The sequence below is a fragment of the Chironomus tepperi genome, unplaced genomic scaffold (genome assembly GCF_022539635.2).
Source record: "Chironomus tepperi strain 1889 unplaced genomic scaffold, CSIRO-AGI_Ctep_v1 contig_376, whole genome shotgun sequence".
NCBI lineage: Eukaryota > Metazoa > Arthropoda > Insecta > Diptera > Chironomidae > Chironomus > Chironomus tepperi.
In genome coordinates this window covers 1898353-1916328 of record NW_027226498.1, presented here as the reverse complement: position 1 = coordinate 1916328, position 17976 = coordinate 1898353, and the positions used below count along the sequence as shown (strand labels likewise).

The 17976-nt window shown below is 29.3% G+C and overlaps 3 protein-coding genes across 6 annotated transcripts in view; 2 read left to right on the top strand and 1 right to left on the bottom strand.

The window, feature by feature from the left end:
• The window catches only part of LOC139096192 (ankyrin repeat and fibronectin type-III domain-containing protein 1-like), a 29475-nt gene extending 27586 nt beyond the window's left edge, over window positions 1–1889 (top strand). For 2 of the 4 annotated variants that reach the window (XM_070647882.1, XM_070647879.1), the window contains one exon: window positions 197–1889. In XM_070647882.1, coding sequence (XP_070503983.1) covers window positions 197–1756 — 1560 coding nt within the window. In that variant the 3' untranslated portion in view covers window positions 1757–1889. The remainder of the gene's footprint in view (window positions 1–196) is intronic. The other 2 variants (XM_070647880.1, XM_070647881.1) reach the window with 1 other exon arrangement.
• An 11949-nt stretch (window positions 1890–13838) lies between these two features.
• AsnRS (asparagine--tRNA ligase) lies at window positions 13839–16027 on the top strand. Its single transcript, XM_070647744.1, has 3 exons — window positions 13839–13959; window positions 14132–15629; window positions 15703–16027. The coding sequence occupies exons 1-3, from the start codon at window positions 13926–13928 to the stop codon at window positions 15845–15847; spliced, it is 1677 nt and encodes a 558-aa protein (XP_070503845.1). The 5' UTR covers window positions 13839–13925; the 3' UTR covers window positions 15848–16027.
• On the bottom strand, window positions 15968–17879 carry LOC139096106 (tRNA (carboxymethyluridine(34)-5-O)-methyltransferase alkbh8). Its single transcript, XM_070647743.1, has 2 exons — window positions 17774–17879; window positions 15968–17719 (listed from the first exon to the last, which is right to left on the bottom strand). The coding sequence occupies exons 1-2, from the start codon at window positions 17861–17863 to the stop codon at window positions 16028–16030; spliced, it is 1782 nt and encodes a 593-aa protein (XP_070503844.1). The 5' UTR covers window positions 17864–17879; the 3' UTR covers window positions 15968–16027.
• Between the last annotated feature and the right edge of the window lie 97 nt (window positions 17880–17976).

Sequence of the window (17976 nt, the reverse complement as noted above, 5' to 3'; positions counted from 1 at the left end):
CCGAAAGCTATTTGTCATGAATTTAAATTGCAAAGCATGATGGAAAATGTTATTTATCTTGATTTTTTAGATCATTAAAGACTTTAATTTATTATCTAAATATTGTATGGCTACCTGTAACGTCATTTACTGTTTAAACATTTATTTGAAATGTTTGATTGTCATGTTTTCTGATTACAACTATTTATATTCACAGAATCCGAAAATATTCATGTTTAATTCGAGATGGGTACCACTGAATAAACTTCAAAAGAAAGTGTCTGTCCTGCTAGAAGATAGCACAGTTAACGAGATTCTATTGAGTGGAATACAAGAGCATATTAATTACTATCAGGCATCAAATCAAAAATTGTCACGTGGATTGTATCTGGGATATCTGAAAATGCATAGTTCATTTGACACGATTCAAGTTGTTGTGCCCGTGAAAACGCCCAATGTCTTACCACACGTACGAATTAGAGAAAATTCTCACATTTCTGCAGAGGAATGGAACATTATTAAATCCAAAGACTCAAATAACATTAAAATTCCTCTCTGCTTTGAGTCACTCCTTGGGGCAAATCCAACGCAAGCGCAGCAAAATTTTCTAGAGAGCTTAAAATTTGCTATCATTAGATTATTTAAGCACTTAAATATATCTTCTGATGCGGCATTATTGCATCGTCTTTATGATGTAGAAGTAATTGACTTAACAAATGAAATAAGTTTCCTCATAATTTGTCCATCTGCAGAAAATGCGATTCCATGCGGTGTGCCCGGACAAAGTGATATTTTATTTAAACGAACAGACTTAATGTGCTTGCCATTGATTGTTCATGAGATGATTCATCTTAAAACCTATCAAATTAATATTATACAAAAATATTCAAGACTGTCGTGCATAATTGAATTTGATATGATGGTTGCAAATCACAAGCATCGTGAAGCTTTTTCAAAGAAAGAAGTTCAAATTACTAAAGAAAGACTAAGCAAGTTGCAAGATTTATTGCATAAATTAAATGTTGTTTGGAAAGCTACCAGATGGTTAATGGATGTGATTACATATGCACGATCGAAAGAAAAATCTCCAGAGCTTGATATGAAAAGAATATTAGAATTTTCTATGTCAATGCATACAATTCCATCATCATCATCAAGTCATTTGTTAGAGCTTCCATGTAAAGACAGTAGAATCAAGACACCAACAAGAGGTTCATGGCCGGGACCAACAAATCAATCGAATCATTTGATGGCCGGCTCTGTAACATGTGTGTCAACTGAGCATTCAAAATCAGAACAGCAGTTGTCAGCAGACCAAAATTATATTGAAAGTGGGCGCCTTTCTGTCACGTCGTGTTTAAATAGCTCTAGAAAGAACAGCGGGGATTCAAACTACTATTCGTCAGGCGAAATAATTCCACCACGACAAAATCTAGCGCCATCAAAATCAGAGGAAACATTATTCGATGTTTTAAAGCTACGAAAGGGACCAAGCAATTTACATCATCGAAAAAGAACCACAACAAATCCATTTTCCAATTCAAAAAATAGAATGTCACCTAAAACTAAAACCAATTTTGCATATAATACACATGAAACTTTTATCGAAAATGAAAACATTGTACAAAATGAAACATCTGATAGAACTAATGTTGTAACACCAAAAGTTTTAGTATCTCAGCCTTCAAGCTCAATTTTTTCAAGGAATTTATACAAAAGGAATTCAAAGAAACAAATAGTTGAATTAAAAAACGACGATGAAGGAAATGCTTCATAAATTGGTATTGTGGTGAATGTCAGTAAAAGTTTTAAATGAATTGATGATGAAAATAATAATTAGAATAGAATCTTTATGAAGAGTATATTGTTGTATATTCTAGAAAATATTTTCGTTTTAAATTAGATTAAAGAAAGAATTTAACGTGGTTGAAAAGTTTTAATCGAAGCTTTACAGTTTATTTGAAGAATTCTCATTGATTTTAAATTAGTTTTTGAAGAATTTAGTTAATAGTGGTTATAAACTCAAAAATTTCATACTATAGATGAAAATTTAAGAAAATGTTAAAATAAATCTATTTGTGGTTGAAATATTTCGTTAAATCTACTTGAAAAAATTAAGTTTTATATTAATTACTTGATGAATTCTCTTGTTACAAGGATTTAAAATAAAAAATCCTTGCTTATCTCTAAAGACCAGTGTTTTGAGCTTTATAATAAATATTTCAATAGATTACGTCATTAATCTAAAATATATCTCTACCTTTCCAAATGAAAATTAAACGATTAATGAGAAGTGTTTAGGAAATCTAAATGAATTATACAACTCGTGGTTGTGATTAAATCTTGTTAGATTATCATGCTAATGATGAATTACTCACAGCTTATAAAAATGATGAATCATCCAGGAGCTAAAAAAAAATTTCTATTGTTATGTTGGAACTTTGACCAATTTTATTTGTTTACTAATGTGGAATGAAATGTATATAAAATTCAGATTACTGTTCATTTATAATGGACAGATGAAATGTTTGATAAACATAAAACAAAAGAGAAATTCCTAAAATGAAATTTTATAAGATCAAAAATATAAGAAGGAAATATCAACTTCCTATAAATTATTCTTCTTCTCAGTACTTTTTGTTGGAAATTGATACTTCGTCATAAAATATACAAAGAAATGTTTGTCAATTTTCGTTGAGTTTCATTTCGTTCATGTTTTATAAAACCCTTTGAATGTCAAGGTTGTTCATTTATAAACAAAAGAAAAAATCATGAAATGATACTGTCACAAAAATGTAAATGTCGTAATGTGAATAAAATCATGGATATTGACATTTTGCATGATGCTGAAGTCTAATATATAATTTTATCCATACTTTCAAATATGAGTATGTACTCAAAAATGAGACTTAACATATTTTTTAAGTTATGGAATCATTTTATTCCTAAAATACTTCTAATATATTTAAGAAGTAAAAGTTACTACCACCATGTGCCATTTCCCCAAGGAAGCATCAAAACGTACAGAATGTATTCAAAGTTCAAGCACAAAAGCGACCTTTATTATCTTAATTTTTTTGCTGAAAACTTTCCCAAAACTTTTTGCTTATTTATAAAATATCATAAAAGTTTATCGAATTTATTTTTTACATGCTCTTAGTATTCACCGTTCCTTTTATTGTTATTTTTTATTTGATTTGATAGAATACTTTTGAAAAAATTAAATTCTTTTTGGTTCCAGATAAAAACTTTAGAATAAAATAATGAGAATTAACATGCAATAGTCTGTCCTAATTTCTATTTGTTTTCTTCCTTAACTATCTTTTAATTAGTCTCAAGCATGAAAAGTTCATTAAAAGCTACTTACATTACACTTGAGTTGTTGAGGTGCTGATTAGTAGTTCCTCAAGAATTATTATTTATTTACTAAATTACGAAAGAAAGTTTCAATTAATTCACACTTCCTTCTTATTCAAAGTCAATTTAAATTAAATATTTCGAAGAAAGTCTTCATTTAAAATTCATACAAATAAATGAAAAGTAATTAGGAATAAATAAGGAGATATAATTGAAATTTTATTTTAAATGAAACAATACACGAGATGTGAAATGTGATTCGAGCTTTACGATATAGCGTACATATCATGTGTATAGAAATAATGAGTGAATAAAATAGTGTAATAAAACATAATTTGAAATTAAATTCTCAGTAAGGAAATAGAAAAAAAAGGCTATCAAACTAACTTTATTCATATTGCTCTGTTTTATATTCAAGCTATACATCACTAACACAAAAAAATATGGAAAAAAAAAATCATAAAACAAACAATTAATTGAATATAAATCAATTTTTTCAACTATAGACATACTTACACATCTTCATTATCTAAACTAACATAATTGTCTGTCATATGAATAAACAATACCGTAGTCTACACGTTTTGAAGTGAAAAGCAAAAGTAGTATCATACATGTTATGAATATTTCACAATGCTCGTTTCATGTCTGTTTATTCTTCTTATCCCCATCTCTCCTTTCTATATTACATCCGTCCTTGCTCCAAGTAAACAAGTAGGATAAAAATTGATTAAAACTAAAGTTGACCACACCATACGTTTATGAATGTACATGTGTGTATCTAAAGGGAACAATAACACCCAGTAATATTAAAATATTTAAAATCAACACCAAATAAATTAAAAAATAATATACACACATGTGAGTTGCAGAACGACAAATTTTAAACAAGGTTTTAATTAATAAATCTCAAGAAAAAAAGAATGTTCTTATGACTTCATGTACTATTAGAGATTCTCAAGTAAAAGGTGAAGAAAATGATGAAATAAATGTAATAAAATTTATTTTTAATTAAAAACATCAAACTTTTCCTTTATTTTCTTTCACTTTTTTAGGTTAGAAAAGCTGAAATGATAAAAACTTTAATCGTTAACTGGACGTATTTATTTTATATATTCACAACGTTTACACGTGAATGTATTGAATTTGATCAGTTTGGAAAACTTGTTTTTCATATTTTTAATATTAATTAGTTTTTAGTAAAGCTGTTTATCTAAATAAATTACAAATATAATTTCAACAAATAAATTACAAATAATACCAATTAAAACAAAAAATGATTTGAATTACTTCATTTAAAATTTAAATTAATTTTAATACATAACTCCTATCATATTTATTCATTGATTATTTCAATAAATTTTCCGGAATTTTAAAGTATATTATATCTCAGATATCTAGACAGAAAAATAAAATGATAATGAAATTTTAAAATCAATATTTTGATATGTCTATCAATTATAGATTTTCAATTAAGCTTTTCAAAACATTCGAAATTTTTTCAAAGGATTCAGATCTATTTTAGGAAAAATATTTGAATGGTTCATTAAAATTTTAAGGGAAAATAATCCCAGAATATTTTCTAATATTTTGAATATCCAAAAGTCAGTTTTTTACAAGTTTTTATTACAAGTTATTTTCCAATGTGATCAATAATCAACTAATTAGGTATATTAATAAATTATTATTTTGGTATTTCGTAACAATGGAAAATTGTAAATTGAACTTCAAATTTTTGTGGAAAAGCCCTTCATCATTTTTAATTCTGAATTTTTAAATAAATATGTATGTTTTATTTGGTTTGATATATAAATTAAGCAAAAAGTAAAGGATTAAAATGGAATAACAGTGTTGAATAATATTAAAATTAATTGAATCGATTTTTTTATCAATTTATTGAACTTTGATTTAATCTATGTCATGTCAAAACATTTATCAATCATTTTATATTTATCAAATTAAGAAGAGTAATCGGATAAAAATCAGCTGATATGTGAGTACTTCATTAAATTATTTTAACAAAAATAACTATGTCATGATTATTGCTAAGGGTCGATAATAAATGCTGTCCAATTTTTAAGTGGAAAATGATTCTGATACTTTATAACATTTATGTACAACAGAAGACTTTTTAAAAAAGAGAATGAAGGTGTAATAATTCCTTATTTGTGAATGATCTCATGAACGACCCTTGGATGGTAGTCATTGAAAATTCATACAAGTTTATTCTATTCGAAAATTAAAAGCTGATTATTATTGTAGCTAATGACATCAATTTTAATGGGATTCTGCGAACAAAACAAACTCGAATGGACAAAAATAAATTATAACTAGTTAATGGCTAGTTATAATGGTTTATTGTCCTCTCGAGATATACCTATGCTCATATTTAATAATCAAAAATATCGGAAACGGCTTTTCTAAACTCATTCCAAAAATGGTCAAAACTAGTATTAGATTCAATTATAAGTATTAAGTATAGCTAGAAAACATAAAAGTTAATTATACTTGCAAATGAAGAAATTAAGATCCCGAAGAATTTTGTATTAAAAACATGAAATTATGTTTAATAGCCCCAAAAAATTTAGAAAATTTCATATGCAAGTTTTTTGACGTGCAGAAAGTTGTTCCTTTTTATCTTGAAAACAATTTAAGTTTCAATCGAGGAACTTAAGAGATGAAATAAAATGTATTATGACGTCTTATTTTTTTATTTCTAAAGAATCAAAAGAGATCAAAGATTTCTGGGGTCTGTATTGTGATATAAAATTAAATAAGAAAAAGCAATTATATTCATTGAGTTTTCTGCTCTCATCCTTCATTTTTATTTTCCGTTTATTCCATTTTATTTTCCTTTCTTTTGAGCTTCTTTTTGTTCTCATAAAAAAATTACATTTTTCTTCATTAAAAATTCCTTCTAAAAAGAATAATTGAATTATATGTTGATTTTGTGGCTGTGTATTTTTCATTAGAATGGGTGAAAGAATGAGTGTGAAAGTAGTATGAAGAATGTGAAAGAAAAGAAAATTAAATTCTGACAAATTACACTTACTTTATAGCTTTTAAGCGGTGTAAATAAAGAGAGAAAAACAGCTCGATTGAGCAAGCAGCCCTTCCTTCTTAGCATACTTATTATCTATTAATTCTTCTTTGCTTACCAAAAAAAAGTTTTCTATGCATTTGGAATGATGTATTTCCCTATTAAGATCACAAAAACCTCACATCGCAAAACGTATTTGAAGGCTGAACAATAAGCGAGTAGGTGTCATGAAATTGGCATAATCCAACATTTTATTTCTCCTGTTCTGCTTCAATTGCTGTGTACAACGTACAAAAATGATTTTGAACATTTCAAAATATTTTTAGCTTAAGGGAGTTTCCACTGATAATTTTTTCCAAAAATTTTGACTTTGAATTAATATTTCTCTTAAATAGAGAAATTTATATTTCTTGTGATGATACAAGCTTATGTAAGACGATGAGATCTACCAGTTTGTCTAATTCTTAGGTGTTGTTATAGCTTAGTTAGTGAGATATTTTAATTTTTAATGCCCGTTGCTTGGATACACAGTGTTGAATTTTTACTTTTCGTGTAGAAATTTCAACCTTCTAGACTGTTTTACTAAGCTTTTCCGTGCTTATATCATGTAATTTTCCATTTTTTAAAACTTTTCTCAATCAAGCAAGCCTAAAACACTCTAATTAAACTCAAAAATGAAATTTTATGCAATTTTTTTCAAAGCAACGCAAATCCGCAAAAACGTACTGAATTTTGATTCCGGTTTTTGCTGTAATTATAGCTTGATCAGGATAATTGATGACACCGAAATCATTAATTAGCTAAAAAAAGATAATTCTAGTGTTTCTGACATTATTTGACTACTTAAAGTTTAAAATTTTAACAAATCAAATTTTCTAAAAACGACAACATTAGAGACAGGAATAAACGGAATTCAACCAATCGGTGGAAATGTCCTTAACTCAACATTTCTGATTTTTGTTAAACTTCCATGCTAAATTTTTCACATTCAAAATATGTTTTTTCTAAGGCATGTTTTCCTATAGACATAATGTCCAAGTGGCCCTCAATCATATTCAAATCGAATCTTGTAAAATCTACATAAATCGTACAAAGAGAAGTTCTTTAAGTTTTACAATTCTTATATAAATACAAGGAAGCTCTGAATATTTTTCCATCATTTTAAGACAGAAATATTTATGCTGGCAAGCATAAAAATAAAATCAGTAAAAGTATGTGAAAGTTTTTGTTGGTTTTGAAGGAAGAACGTCAGCTGAATAATTTATATCTATAGCATGATTTTTATTACAGAAAGAGGAAATCCACTGAATGTTCATTTTATATGCTGTTTATTGTAAACATTTTTTCGTACTGGGATCTTGAAAGCATTACATATGTTTTTAGCGCATTTACAAAAGATCGGATTAAATTGCGTTATTGTATTCATTTTGTCCTTAATACAATATGTAGCATAATGCAGATAAATGAACATCAATATTTTTGACATCTTCGTTTAATCATCAACGTAAATGAGCCAAAATTTTACCTTTTAAGGAATATCATATCTGCCTACATAAAACTTTATTACTGACTGAGGTGTCAAAAATTTAATTCTATTATGTATCATAATACCCCGTCTTAAAATGTTCTAAGAAAATTTACAGACTTTAATATAAAGTGAATTCAGTTTTTTTTGAAGCTTTAAATTGAGTTTGTACTCAATCTTGTTACTGAATCTTATCGTTTCGTTAAACATTATTTCTCGATTTCTGAAATGAAGTAAATTCTGTAAAGACTTAACAATGATTTTTGAACGAATGAAACAAACTTAAAGAAGCCGTCATCAAACTTGAGCTTCTTTTTGACATCAATCAAACACCCCCAAAATATCGGATTAAAATTTATAAAAGTTTTGTATGTTCTTCATCAAATCTTTTGAGTGATTGATTTGATGCGAATAATCTCTACGTAGAATTTCTCCAATGTTTACAAAACCTAATCTGATGCTGAAGTTTTTTCATTACTTCTGTACAAAAATCATTATATGTGCTCGGTGTGTAGTCGAAAATTTTTATGTCAATCAAATTAGTAATTAAATGTCTGAACTTTATCACAAGAAATATAATAAAGTAGCACATGCTTTTCAAAAGCATACAAAAACTTCATGAAAATGTCGTCATTGTTTGGAAGGTTCTTTATGAAAAACTGACGTCATAAGAGAAAGTACCTTTTAAAAACTACGGCACTAACCACAAGCCACAAAACATTCAAAAAATATTTTTGGTAAAATAATTGCTGTATACTATGCTCCATGCACAAGTCTGGTAAGATGGAACTTTTCTGTTGCTGAGCAAGTATATATGAAGCAATAAGAGAAACTGTTAGATGCGTGGTGTCATATTCCAAATATTTCCATATCAACATGACTTTATTAAAAAATTCTGATTCAATCAGGCAAAAAATGCAATAACGGTTTAGTTTGTGGAACAGCTGTTACTTTGATGCAAATTATAGTGCTCTATTGTTTCCTTTATAGCGCGTGACGTTTTGTGTTTATGCTAAAAGTTTCTATTGTGAGCTTTAAGCTTTTAAAATTTTAATGCCTGCTGCGTAAGGTTTATTTTCTTTATGTGACGAGTATTGAACAGATTTGTCCACTAACAGCACGAATAGATATTCTATTGAAATGGTATTGTATGCCAAAATAATGAGATTAAATTATTAATGAAGATCGATGTTAAACCACATGTTACTGTAGTTAAAGAATAATATTACTATGAAATTCATAGATTTTACTTCGTATATCCGTGTAATGTGAATTATTACACTATAAATTTAATAATATATTGTGTATGTTGTTGGATCATGTTGCAATTTAATATTGATGTTATTGTTATTATCAATTTCAGTGCTGGGTAATCTTTTATTTTTTGTGGGACACTATGGTGGTAAGTCTCGGTAGTTGGCAATCTGCGATACACAGATGGTCAAACGTCCCATGAAATGGTTTAACAAGAAAGTTTAAAAACCTGATGAGTATAGTTCACTATAATGTTATCTAAACATGATATGTATTTGGTGTACCGCGAAAAATTTTCAAGGTCAAAATGTGCCATTGCAAAAGAATCGTTGACCACTACTGAGCTAAATCGTTGAACTTTATATCATTCTGCATAGATTTATGGATCATAAAAAGCTGCGAAATAATGCACGTGATGAAAAACCCGAATCGAAAATCCGCTATGCTATAACATTAATGCTTAGCACTATTGCATGTATGTACATACTTGCTGATGAAATTTATTTTTCATCTATCATGAGTAACTCTTTTCTCGTATTTATTCAGCTTAAACAACATTTTCGCATAATCTTTTTCTTGTAATTAAGTCTTTACGTTCACTACAAAAAATGTATGTCTACAGTTTTGTTATAACTTTGGTACTTAAGGAAAAGGAAAACTTTTTAATAACATTTCTCCCACACTATTTTGATATTAAAGAATTCGATGTCATTCAGTTTGTTCGGTCCTTAAATTTAGCAATTTTATGGGACATTAAGAGAAATTTGAAAAGCAAGAAAAAGGAAGGAAAATGATTTATTCTAAAAGTGTCCTTCAGAAACCGTCTCATTGAACAATGGTATGGAAGGAGTGCTGAGAAAAGAACAGATGAAAGTTTCAATAAATCAATTCGCTCAAGCATAAGCATTCATGGAAAAAATGACGTATTATGGTCATTTCTTTTGGTTACTCTTGTCTATTGCTGCATTTGAAAATCTTTCTGACAAATTCACTTAACTTTCAATTTTTCACATTTTATATTTGAACACACTTCACATCTCTGATGCAGAATTTTTTAACCGTTTTTATTTGCAAATCCTTGCACATATGCTTACAATAAATTCATTTTGCATACCACAATGTACATATTACATCTTGCTTTAACTTTAAACAAGAATTGTATGTATGTTGAAGTTGAGTTGTTGACGACAAATTTCATATTTATATTGTGATGCCACATATTTTCATTCTATTATACACTATTATGCTGCAATATGTACATACATAAAATTTAAGTTTTTGCACAAAAGCTAGGATGGATATACAAAAGTTCAATTTATTACATATTTTCATCTCAGCATTATATTACATGATAAATATTATGAGTCGCTTTATCAAATGTACAAGAACAAAAAGATGAAACTGATTAATATGATGTAGCACGAATCTTTTCAATTCGAAGAATTATCCAGTCCGAGCCACAAAAGGACTACAAAAATCAACCATCAAAAAGAAAAATCCTTAAATTTAGATATGTAGATGTAAGTGAAATGAAAACAATCTAGTTTGGCATGCTGCAGCACAGTTAAAAAATAATGTAATGTTCGGGTTAATTGCTATTTACTTTACTGTACGTTTCTTAAAATATTATACATGCTCGAAGCAAGTCATTAAATTTATGTCGCATTCTGAGTATGAGTGAACTTAAATTCAACTCAATGTCTGAATATTATAACGTTTCATTTTGATCATCCTAACGTGTGAGTTTATTATTCTATCCCGAACAGCAGAGCGTGTTTGATAGGGCATCAGTAGGTTACTAAAATAGCGTTAAGAACTGAAGTTGTTCTGAAGATTACAGCCGGGACGGAAGATTTTGTGTTGAATGCGAAAAAGCAGTTCATCGCATTGTGTTGCTCGGGTATGTTATGTAAGTTTAGACATATTCAGACAGCTTATAACTTTTTAAGCAAATTTATTTTACGTCATTAGCAGCTTTCCAAGAAGTAACTTTCTTCCTTAAAGTAAATGCGGATAAATATTTGTCATATTTTCTTTGCTTTTAAATACGTTAATTGGTATTTTCAATTTTTTTCATCAGAAACGACCTCCGAGGAAGTAACTTATTATATTTTCGTCATGATGGATAAAGTGAATAACAGAGAGGGTAGGAAATATGAAAATTATTTTATTTCTATTTCCCGTCCTTCACATCTTCTATATAAAAATGTTACAGTACGAAACGTGCGAAAATATGATGAATGAAAAAAAGTTCTTCCTTCTAACCTCCTGAATTTTCGCCTTACGTTTGACTTAAAAATCATTATTATGGGATAAAAAGTTTTCGATATCAGAGCGATGTGATCTGCCTATCTCTACTTTTATTTCAAGCCTTAGTTGAACTCATCTCAATTCTATTTTTAGATGTACGTGTATATATAAAGAAGTCATCTTTGGTAACTTTATGACCTTTTCCAGTCGAGTGCTCTGTAATTTTTTTTTGCTTCCATTTACTTTTTTCAAGATACGTAACAATCTCATATTTCTACATCTGATAATATAATAACGAAGAAATATCTTCATTGCCAAGATACTTAAAAGTGTCGAGTTTACAAAAACCTGGAACTATCTCATTTAGGCGTGTAAAATCTTTTCTTGATCATTCAAAACACATTCATTCCTCGGTTTTAATTAATGTCGAAGGTCGGGAAAATGCCAGAAGTAATACGATAATTGCTGGCAAAAACTAATTAAGCTTTATTAAAAAAATGCATTCTATTTTTAGTAATTTGGCGAGGTAATCGTGCTCTGTTTATGCTCATTAACAGACTTTTTTTTTATATTAATTAAATATATAATATATATTCTCATCATATTTTCACAGCGGAAGGACGAAATGAAAGTGTATCAAATAACTGAATATATGGTTCCATTGGAAGCAGCTTGGTCGTTGAATAGAATGTTCTCAAGCTTTAAAGTATTTGTTTTTCTTCTGTCAGCATGATCTAGGATATAACATGCTGTTTACTTTAAGTTTGAAATTGTAATTTTTAATTATTATTGAAATGAAGAGTATTTTCATTTTGTTTTGTCATCTTTCTTTCTTATACTGAAACATTAGAACTACATAAGTTGTATCTACTTAATTAACGTAAATATATGAAATGAGATCGAAGGACTTTTTCAAACAGATGTTGTTATAGAACTTCCATGTGTAATTCTTTAAGTAGGGACATGCAGCACACTAAATGTCAATTGGGAAAAGTATTCCTAATTAATATCGATGGTATTAATTTATTAGTACAGTTGATAAAGTCATAAATACTAATAAACTCTTGAAAAAAAAACTTTAATTATAAAACTTTGTCGAGTGCTGTTTGTCGCATCTTCTTCCCAAATCAATAAACCATCGCTGAATTTCTCCACTGAGTTTCATTAGTCAATTAGAAAAGTTGTCGTACTAAATACTCCTTAATTATAAAAAATAATTTTCCTCTTTGTCAGCATGAATTTCATTCTAATTAAATTAAACAACTCTTGCTTCTGTGCACGTTCTTCAAATTTCGTTCGTTCAAAACCACTTTGCAGTAAGCACTTACATTATGTAGCTCCTTTTGCAACATAATTTCAATACAGCATGTAATTGAAAAGTGAAAGAAGTTGAAAGCTTTACTATGTATATAAAGAACTGTACATAACAGCTAGCTATGTATATCTGAATTGCATTTTTGTGATGAAATAAATTTAAAACATTTTAAGTTTAACGAGCTTTTGATGTTCATGATGCTGCATATAAATTTTAATGTACTCACGAAGTATATATTAAGGAATTCCCATTGCACGTTGTAATTCATTTATTAAGGATTAATTCACTTTTACAGATGATACACATCACTCATATAATTTCGGAATCATCACGAATTATATACATAATAGTAAAATCCTTTTTAATTTATATTATAAAATTAACAACATATTAAATTAAATAACTGTGGATTTTGACCGGTCACGTTATGCAAAAAACAAAACTAATTCGTGCCCCCTTAACACCCTCGTTATAAAATATTCACACAAAAATTTTTCGTTCATCCAATATGCTACAATAACGCACACCGTCCTATTTATACATCCTTTATATTTATATAAGGTATGTTTAAAATAAATAGGTTATATCTTTTAACAGCAATCAAAATAATTGAATTTTAATCTCAGGATTATACAAGATTACAGCATATAGAATCAGTATGAGATAAAGCTGTAGTTTTGTTTTATTGCAATTGAGTATATTGGTGACTAGTTTGAATTACATTAAAATGGATTAAACTTCAAAAATCATTATCAGATAGACATTAAATAATAAATAATAATTAATTAAGGTTTTATCCGGTTTTATGCATTTACAGTTTTTTTGCATGCATAAAATTGACCGAAACTAAAAACATTTCCCTAAATCACTAAAATTTATGATAAGAATTTGTCTATTAATGAATGATACATTTTCAATCAATTTGAAGCATGTTTAACCGGGAAAAGCGTTTTAAAATCAACAAAAAGTTCACATATTCGCTTCTAAAGTACACTTCAGTCATATTCTTAGTCACCGTGTACTCAAAAATCCGTTAACATAACATAAAAAAATTTTTGAATTCAATTAATTTCGAATGTTTATTTTCGAAAAAGTCAGGGCTTAAAAGCTAGTTTTTGCAACCAATAATTTTATATTCCTTCGAGAGAAAACGTGAAATATTGTGAAAAATCTTCACGAAAAATAATTAAGAAAATACAGTGAAAATGGCAGATGAAGCTATGGAAAAACTATCCCTGGGTACGTATGCATTGAACAAAAGTGAAGATTGTGAGCAGTTTATTAGTTTCGATTGAGAATACGTGAATTTGTAAATGTGGCCATAATTTGATGATTAATCTGAGGATGATGAAATTTCTCTATAAAAGTTACTAATACAAATTAATTAAAATGTATTTTTTAAAATGATTAGGCGAGATTTACACTTCGGAGAAACGAGGAAATGACGAGACAGGAGATGGCTCAGAGAAAAACCCATTCAAATCAATTTTACAAGCAATGAGACATGCCGGAAAGGAACCATTTCCAACTATTTATGTCGATGTTAAAGATGAAAAATCTGAAAGTCTTTATGAAGTGGTTGCAAAATCTCAATTGAAAAAAATCCATAAACTGTGGGTACGAGAATCCAACAAATCTGCAGAAAAGTCTAAAAAGGAAGCAGATGATGCTCAAAAGAGAGAACAAAACTTAGAGGAAGCAAAGAAGATTAAAATTTCTGAAGATCCATCATGGCAAAAATCTAAGTTAATTCGTATTAACCAGGGTGTTGAAAATCGTGGAATTAGAATTAAAGTCTTTGGCTGGGTTCATCGTTTACGACGTCAAGGAAAAGGATTAATGTTCGTTACATTGCGTGACGGCTATGGATTTTTGCAGTGTGTCCTAACTGATTTATTGTGTCAGACTTATGAGGCACTTTTATTGTCTACAGAATCATCAGTCGCATTTTATGGAACATTAGTGGAAGTTCCTGAAGGCAAAACTGCTCCAAATGGACATGAATTAAATGTTGATTACTGGGAATTAGTTGGTTTAGCACCAGCAGGTGGTGCTGATAATTTATTGAACGAAGAAGCTCATCCTGATGTCCAATTAGACAACAGACATATGATGATTCGTGGTGAAAATACTTCCAAAATCTTAAAAATGCGAGGAGTTGTTCTTCAAGCATTCCGTGCTCATTATTATGATCGTGGACACACGGAAGTTACTCCACCGACAATGGTTCAGACACAAGTTGAAGGTGGATCTACACTATTTAAATTTGATTATTTCGGCGAAGAAGCATATCTTACACAAAGTTCGCAATTATACCTTGAAACTTGCATGCCAAGTCTTGGTGATGTTTACTGTATCGCTCAAAGCTACCGTGCTGAACAATCTCGTACTCGACGCCATTTAGCTGAATACAGTCATGTTGAAGCTGAAAGAGCATTTATTTCATTTAATGATTTGCTCGATTCTCTTGAAGATTTAGTATGCGATGTTGTTGATCGTGTATTAAAATCACCATATGCACACATTGTTAAAGAATTGAACCCAGATTTCAAGCCACCAAAACGTCCATTCCGACGTATGGATTACGGCGAAGCAATTGAGTGGCTTAAAGCCAATAATGTAACAAAGGATGATGGTACATTCTATGAATTTGGAGAAGACATTCCGGAAGCACCAGAAAGAAAAATGACAGATACAATTAACGAGCCAATTATGCTCTGCAGATTCCCTGCCGGGATTAAAGCTTTCTATATGGCCAGATGTCCTGAAAATGAAGAATTAACTGAAAGTGTTGATGTCCTTTTGCCTGGTGTTGGAGAAATTATTGGTGGATCAATGCGTGAGGCTGACAACGAAAAATTACTTGCTGCATATAAAAAGGAAGGAATTGACGCCAAACCTTACTACTGGTAAGATTTCAAAAGCAAGAGTTTAGTGCTTACCAGAATAATTGATTCTAAATTTTTATGTTCATTAATTCAGGTATACCGATCAAAGAGTTTATGGAACAACGCCACATGGTGGATATGGATTAGGTCTTGAACGATTCTTATGCTGGCTTTTGAACCGTTATCATATTAGAGAAGTCTGCTTATACCCAAGATTCCTTCAAAGATGTACTCCTTAAACAACTTGCATTTTTAATATCTACAGCACTTCTGAATTGCGTTTTTGTCTTCAAATTTTTTGCTTAAACTTTTGGACTTAACTACATATATGAGCTTTTTAAGTTGAATTAAAATTATTATAAACAGGAATAAAGGAATCAAATTTATTTGCTATTTGCGATTCAGCATAATATAATTAATTATAATTTCTTTAAAATAACGCAATGATTTCCCTGATCATAATAAGATTTGACTATTTCAACATTTCCACATTCCTTGCACAAATTTTCCAGCTCGCCATCTTCAAAAACATGATAGTATCGAAGGAAAACTTTTTGTTGTTCTTCGGGTACTTCCTTTTGCTTTAACTTCCAAGGTACCAGCATGTTTGAGCTCTTAAATTGCGTCCGATTTTTATGAACTGGCAGCTCAACTTTAACTTCATCAATATTAAGTACGGCCATTTCAGGTAGTTGAACTTTTTCATTATTTTTGCTCTGATGTTGCAATAAGTATCTCGTCTTTTTATTGTCTTTTTGTTGATCTTTTGCCCAGACATAAATTAATGCTTTGCCATTTTTATTCAAAACTCGAAGAATTTCTTTAATGGCTTGTACTCTTCTTTCGTGTGTTGCCAAGTGATGAATTACTGCGATACTTATACACGCATCAATAGAATCATTAATGATTGGAATTTGAAGGCAGTCACAATTAAAAACTTGAAATTTCCGTTCATTACATACTTGTAATAATGTTTCACTGCGATCACATCCAAATTTAGTTATTTTATCATTTATATTCAGATATTTTCCATTTCCACATCCAACATCCAACAAAATACTTCCTTCTGTTAAGCTCAAGATGAAATTTTCAACATTTGGCCATGCTGAGTGCCTGGTTTCACTGAAATGATTACCTATTTCGTTATAGACATTATGGACATTTTCTAGTTCCAATTTTGCAGCTAATTTCTCATCAACTTCCTGATCATTGTTATTTTGCTCATTTGCAATCTTAGTTTGGATGTCACAAAATGATGGAAATTTACAGTCACAAGATGGAGGTATCTTTAATTTTCTAAATGTAAAGGAATACCTCAGTTCTCGTTGTTGCACTGTTAAGAAATTATGCTTCGTTCTAACGATATCGCTTACTTTAGGAATAATTCCATGTGTCCATCCATAACGACTTTCTTCGGACATAATTAGAAGTGATTTACGAGGTAAGAGTATGCTGCAATGTTTTCCATTTAAGGGATCTTTAAATTCCATAACAATTGAGGAACCAAGTGAAAGTGATATGATTGGATCTTCAAAAACACTATGAGTATCACAATGTGAAGGAATTCCATTTCCTGGTGAATATTTATTCACTGTTAATTGATCAGGACGAAACCCTTTAAATTTTGGACATTCTTCATCTAGTTTAGTCCATAATTCATCACATTCTTCTGGTACTTTTCTTTCGAGAGGATTTCTAAAATCAACAGTATTTTGTCCATATATAAATTCATATCCAAAATGCTGCACTTGTCGATTTTTCATTTTACACTCGTCCCATTGTAAGAGCGCTAGTAATTTCTGCTCAATCTCATCAGTTACAAAGTCATGTATGATTATTAATCCAGACGGTTTCTCGTCTAAAAAGTCATTATATGTTGGGATATTCTCACAGAAACTCATTAAAAAGGCAAATCCATCATTCCACAATTTATTTCCATTTAATTCCTTCAGTATTTTTGAAGCTTCGTCACATGATGGAAATTTGAGAAAGCAGTATGATTTGTTTGGAGGAAGAATAAAATCGGATAAGCTGGATAATTCATTAATTTTTTCAATGATTATGTCTGTTTTAATTCCATTAAGAAGTCCATAATTCAGTATTGCTAAAATCTAACATGTTAATAGTATCAAATTAATTTTTTATGATAAATAAGTATAACTTACATTCTGTGGCTCATTGGAAAACTTAATTTCATTGTTTTCAGCTTGTATCATCAATTGTTTTGACTTGATTTTTTTCTGGATTTTGGACATGATGTTTTGGTTACTAAATTTTTTTCTCACGGAATAGTCCCGGCAAATAATTTCGAAAAATTTTGAAATTTAATTAATTCTTTAAATATAAGATGACAGCGTCTAATTAATTG

Bases quoted from the DNA above. Each gene is read 5' to 3' on its own strand.
- LOC139096106 (XM_070647743.1), bottom strand. From the start codon at position 17,863: ATGTCCAAAATCCAGAAAAAAATCAAGTCAAAACAATTGATGATACAA. The intron at 17,720-17,773 runs GTAAGTTATACT...TTAACATGTTAG, and splicing joins TTTCCAATGAGCCACAGAAT to ATTTTAGCAATACTGAATTA.
- AsnRS (XM_070647744.1), top strand. From the start codon at position 13,926: ATGGCAGATGAAGCTATGGAAAAACTATCCCTGG. The intron at 13,960-14,131 runs GTACGTATGCAT...TAAAATGATTAG, and splicing joins TATGGAAAAACTATCCCTGG to GCGAGATTTACACTTCGGAG. The intron at 15,630-15,702 runs GTAAGATTTCAA...TCATTAATTCAG, and splicing joins GACGCCAAACCTTACTACTG to GTATACCGATCAAAGAGTTT.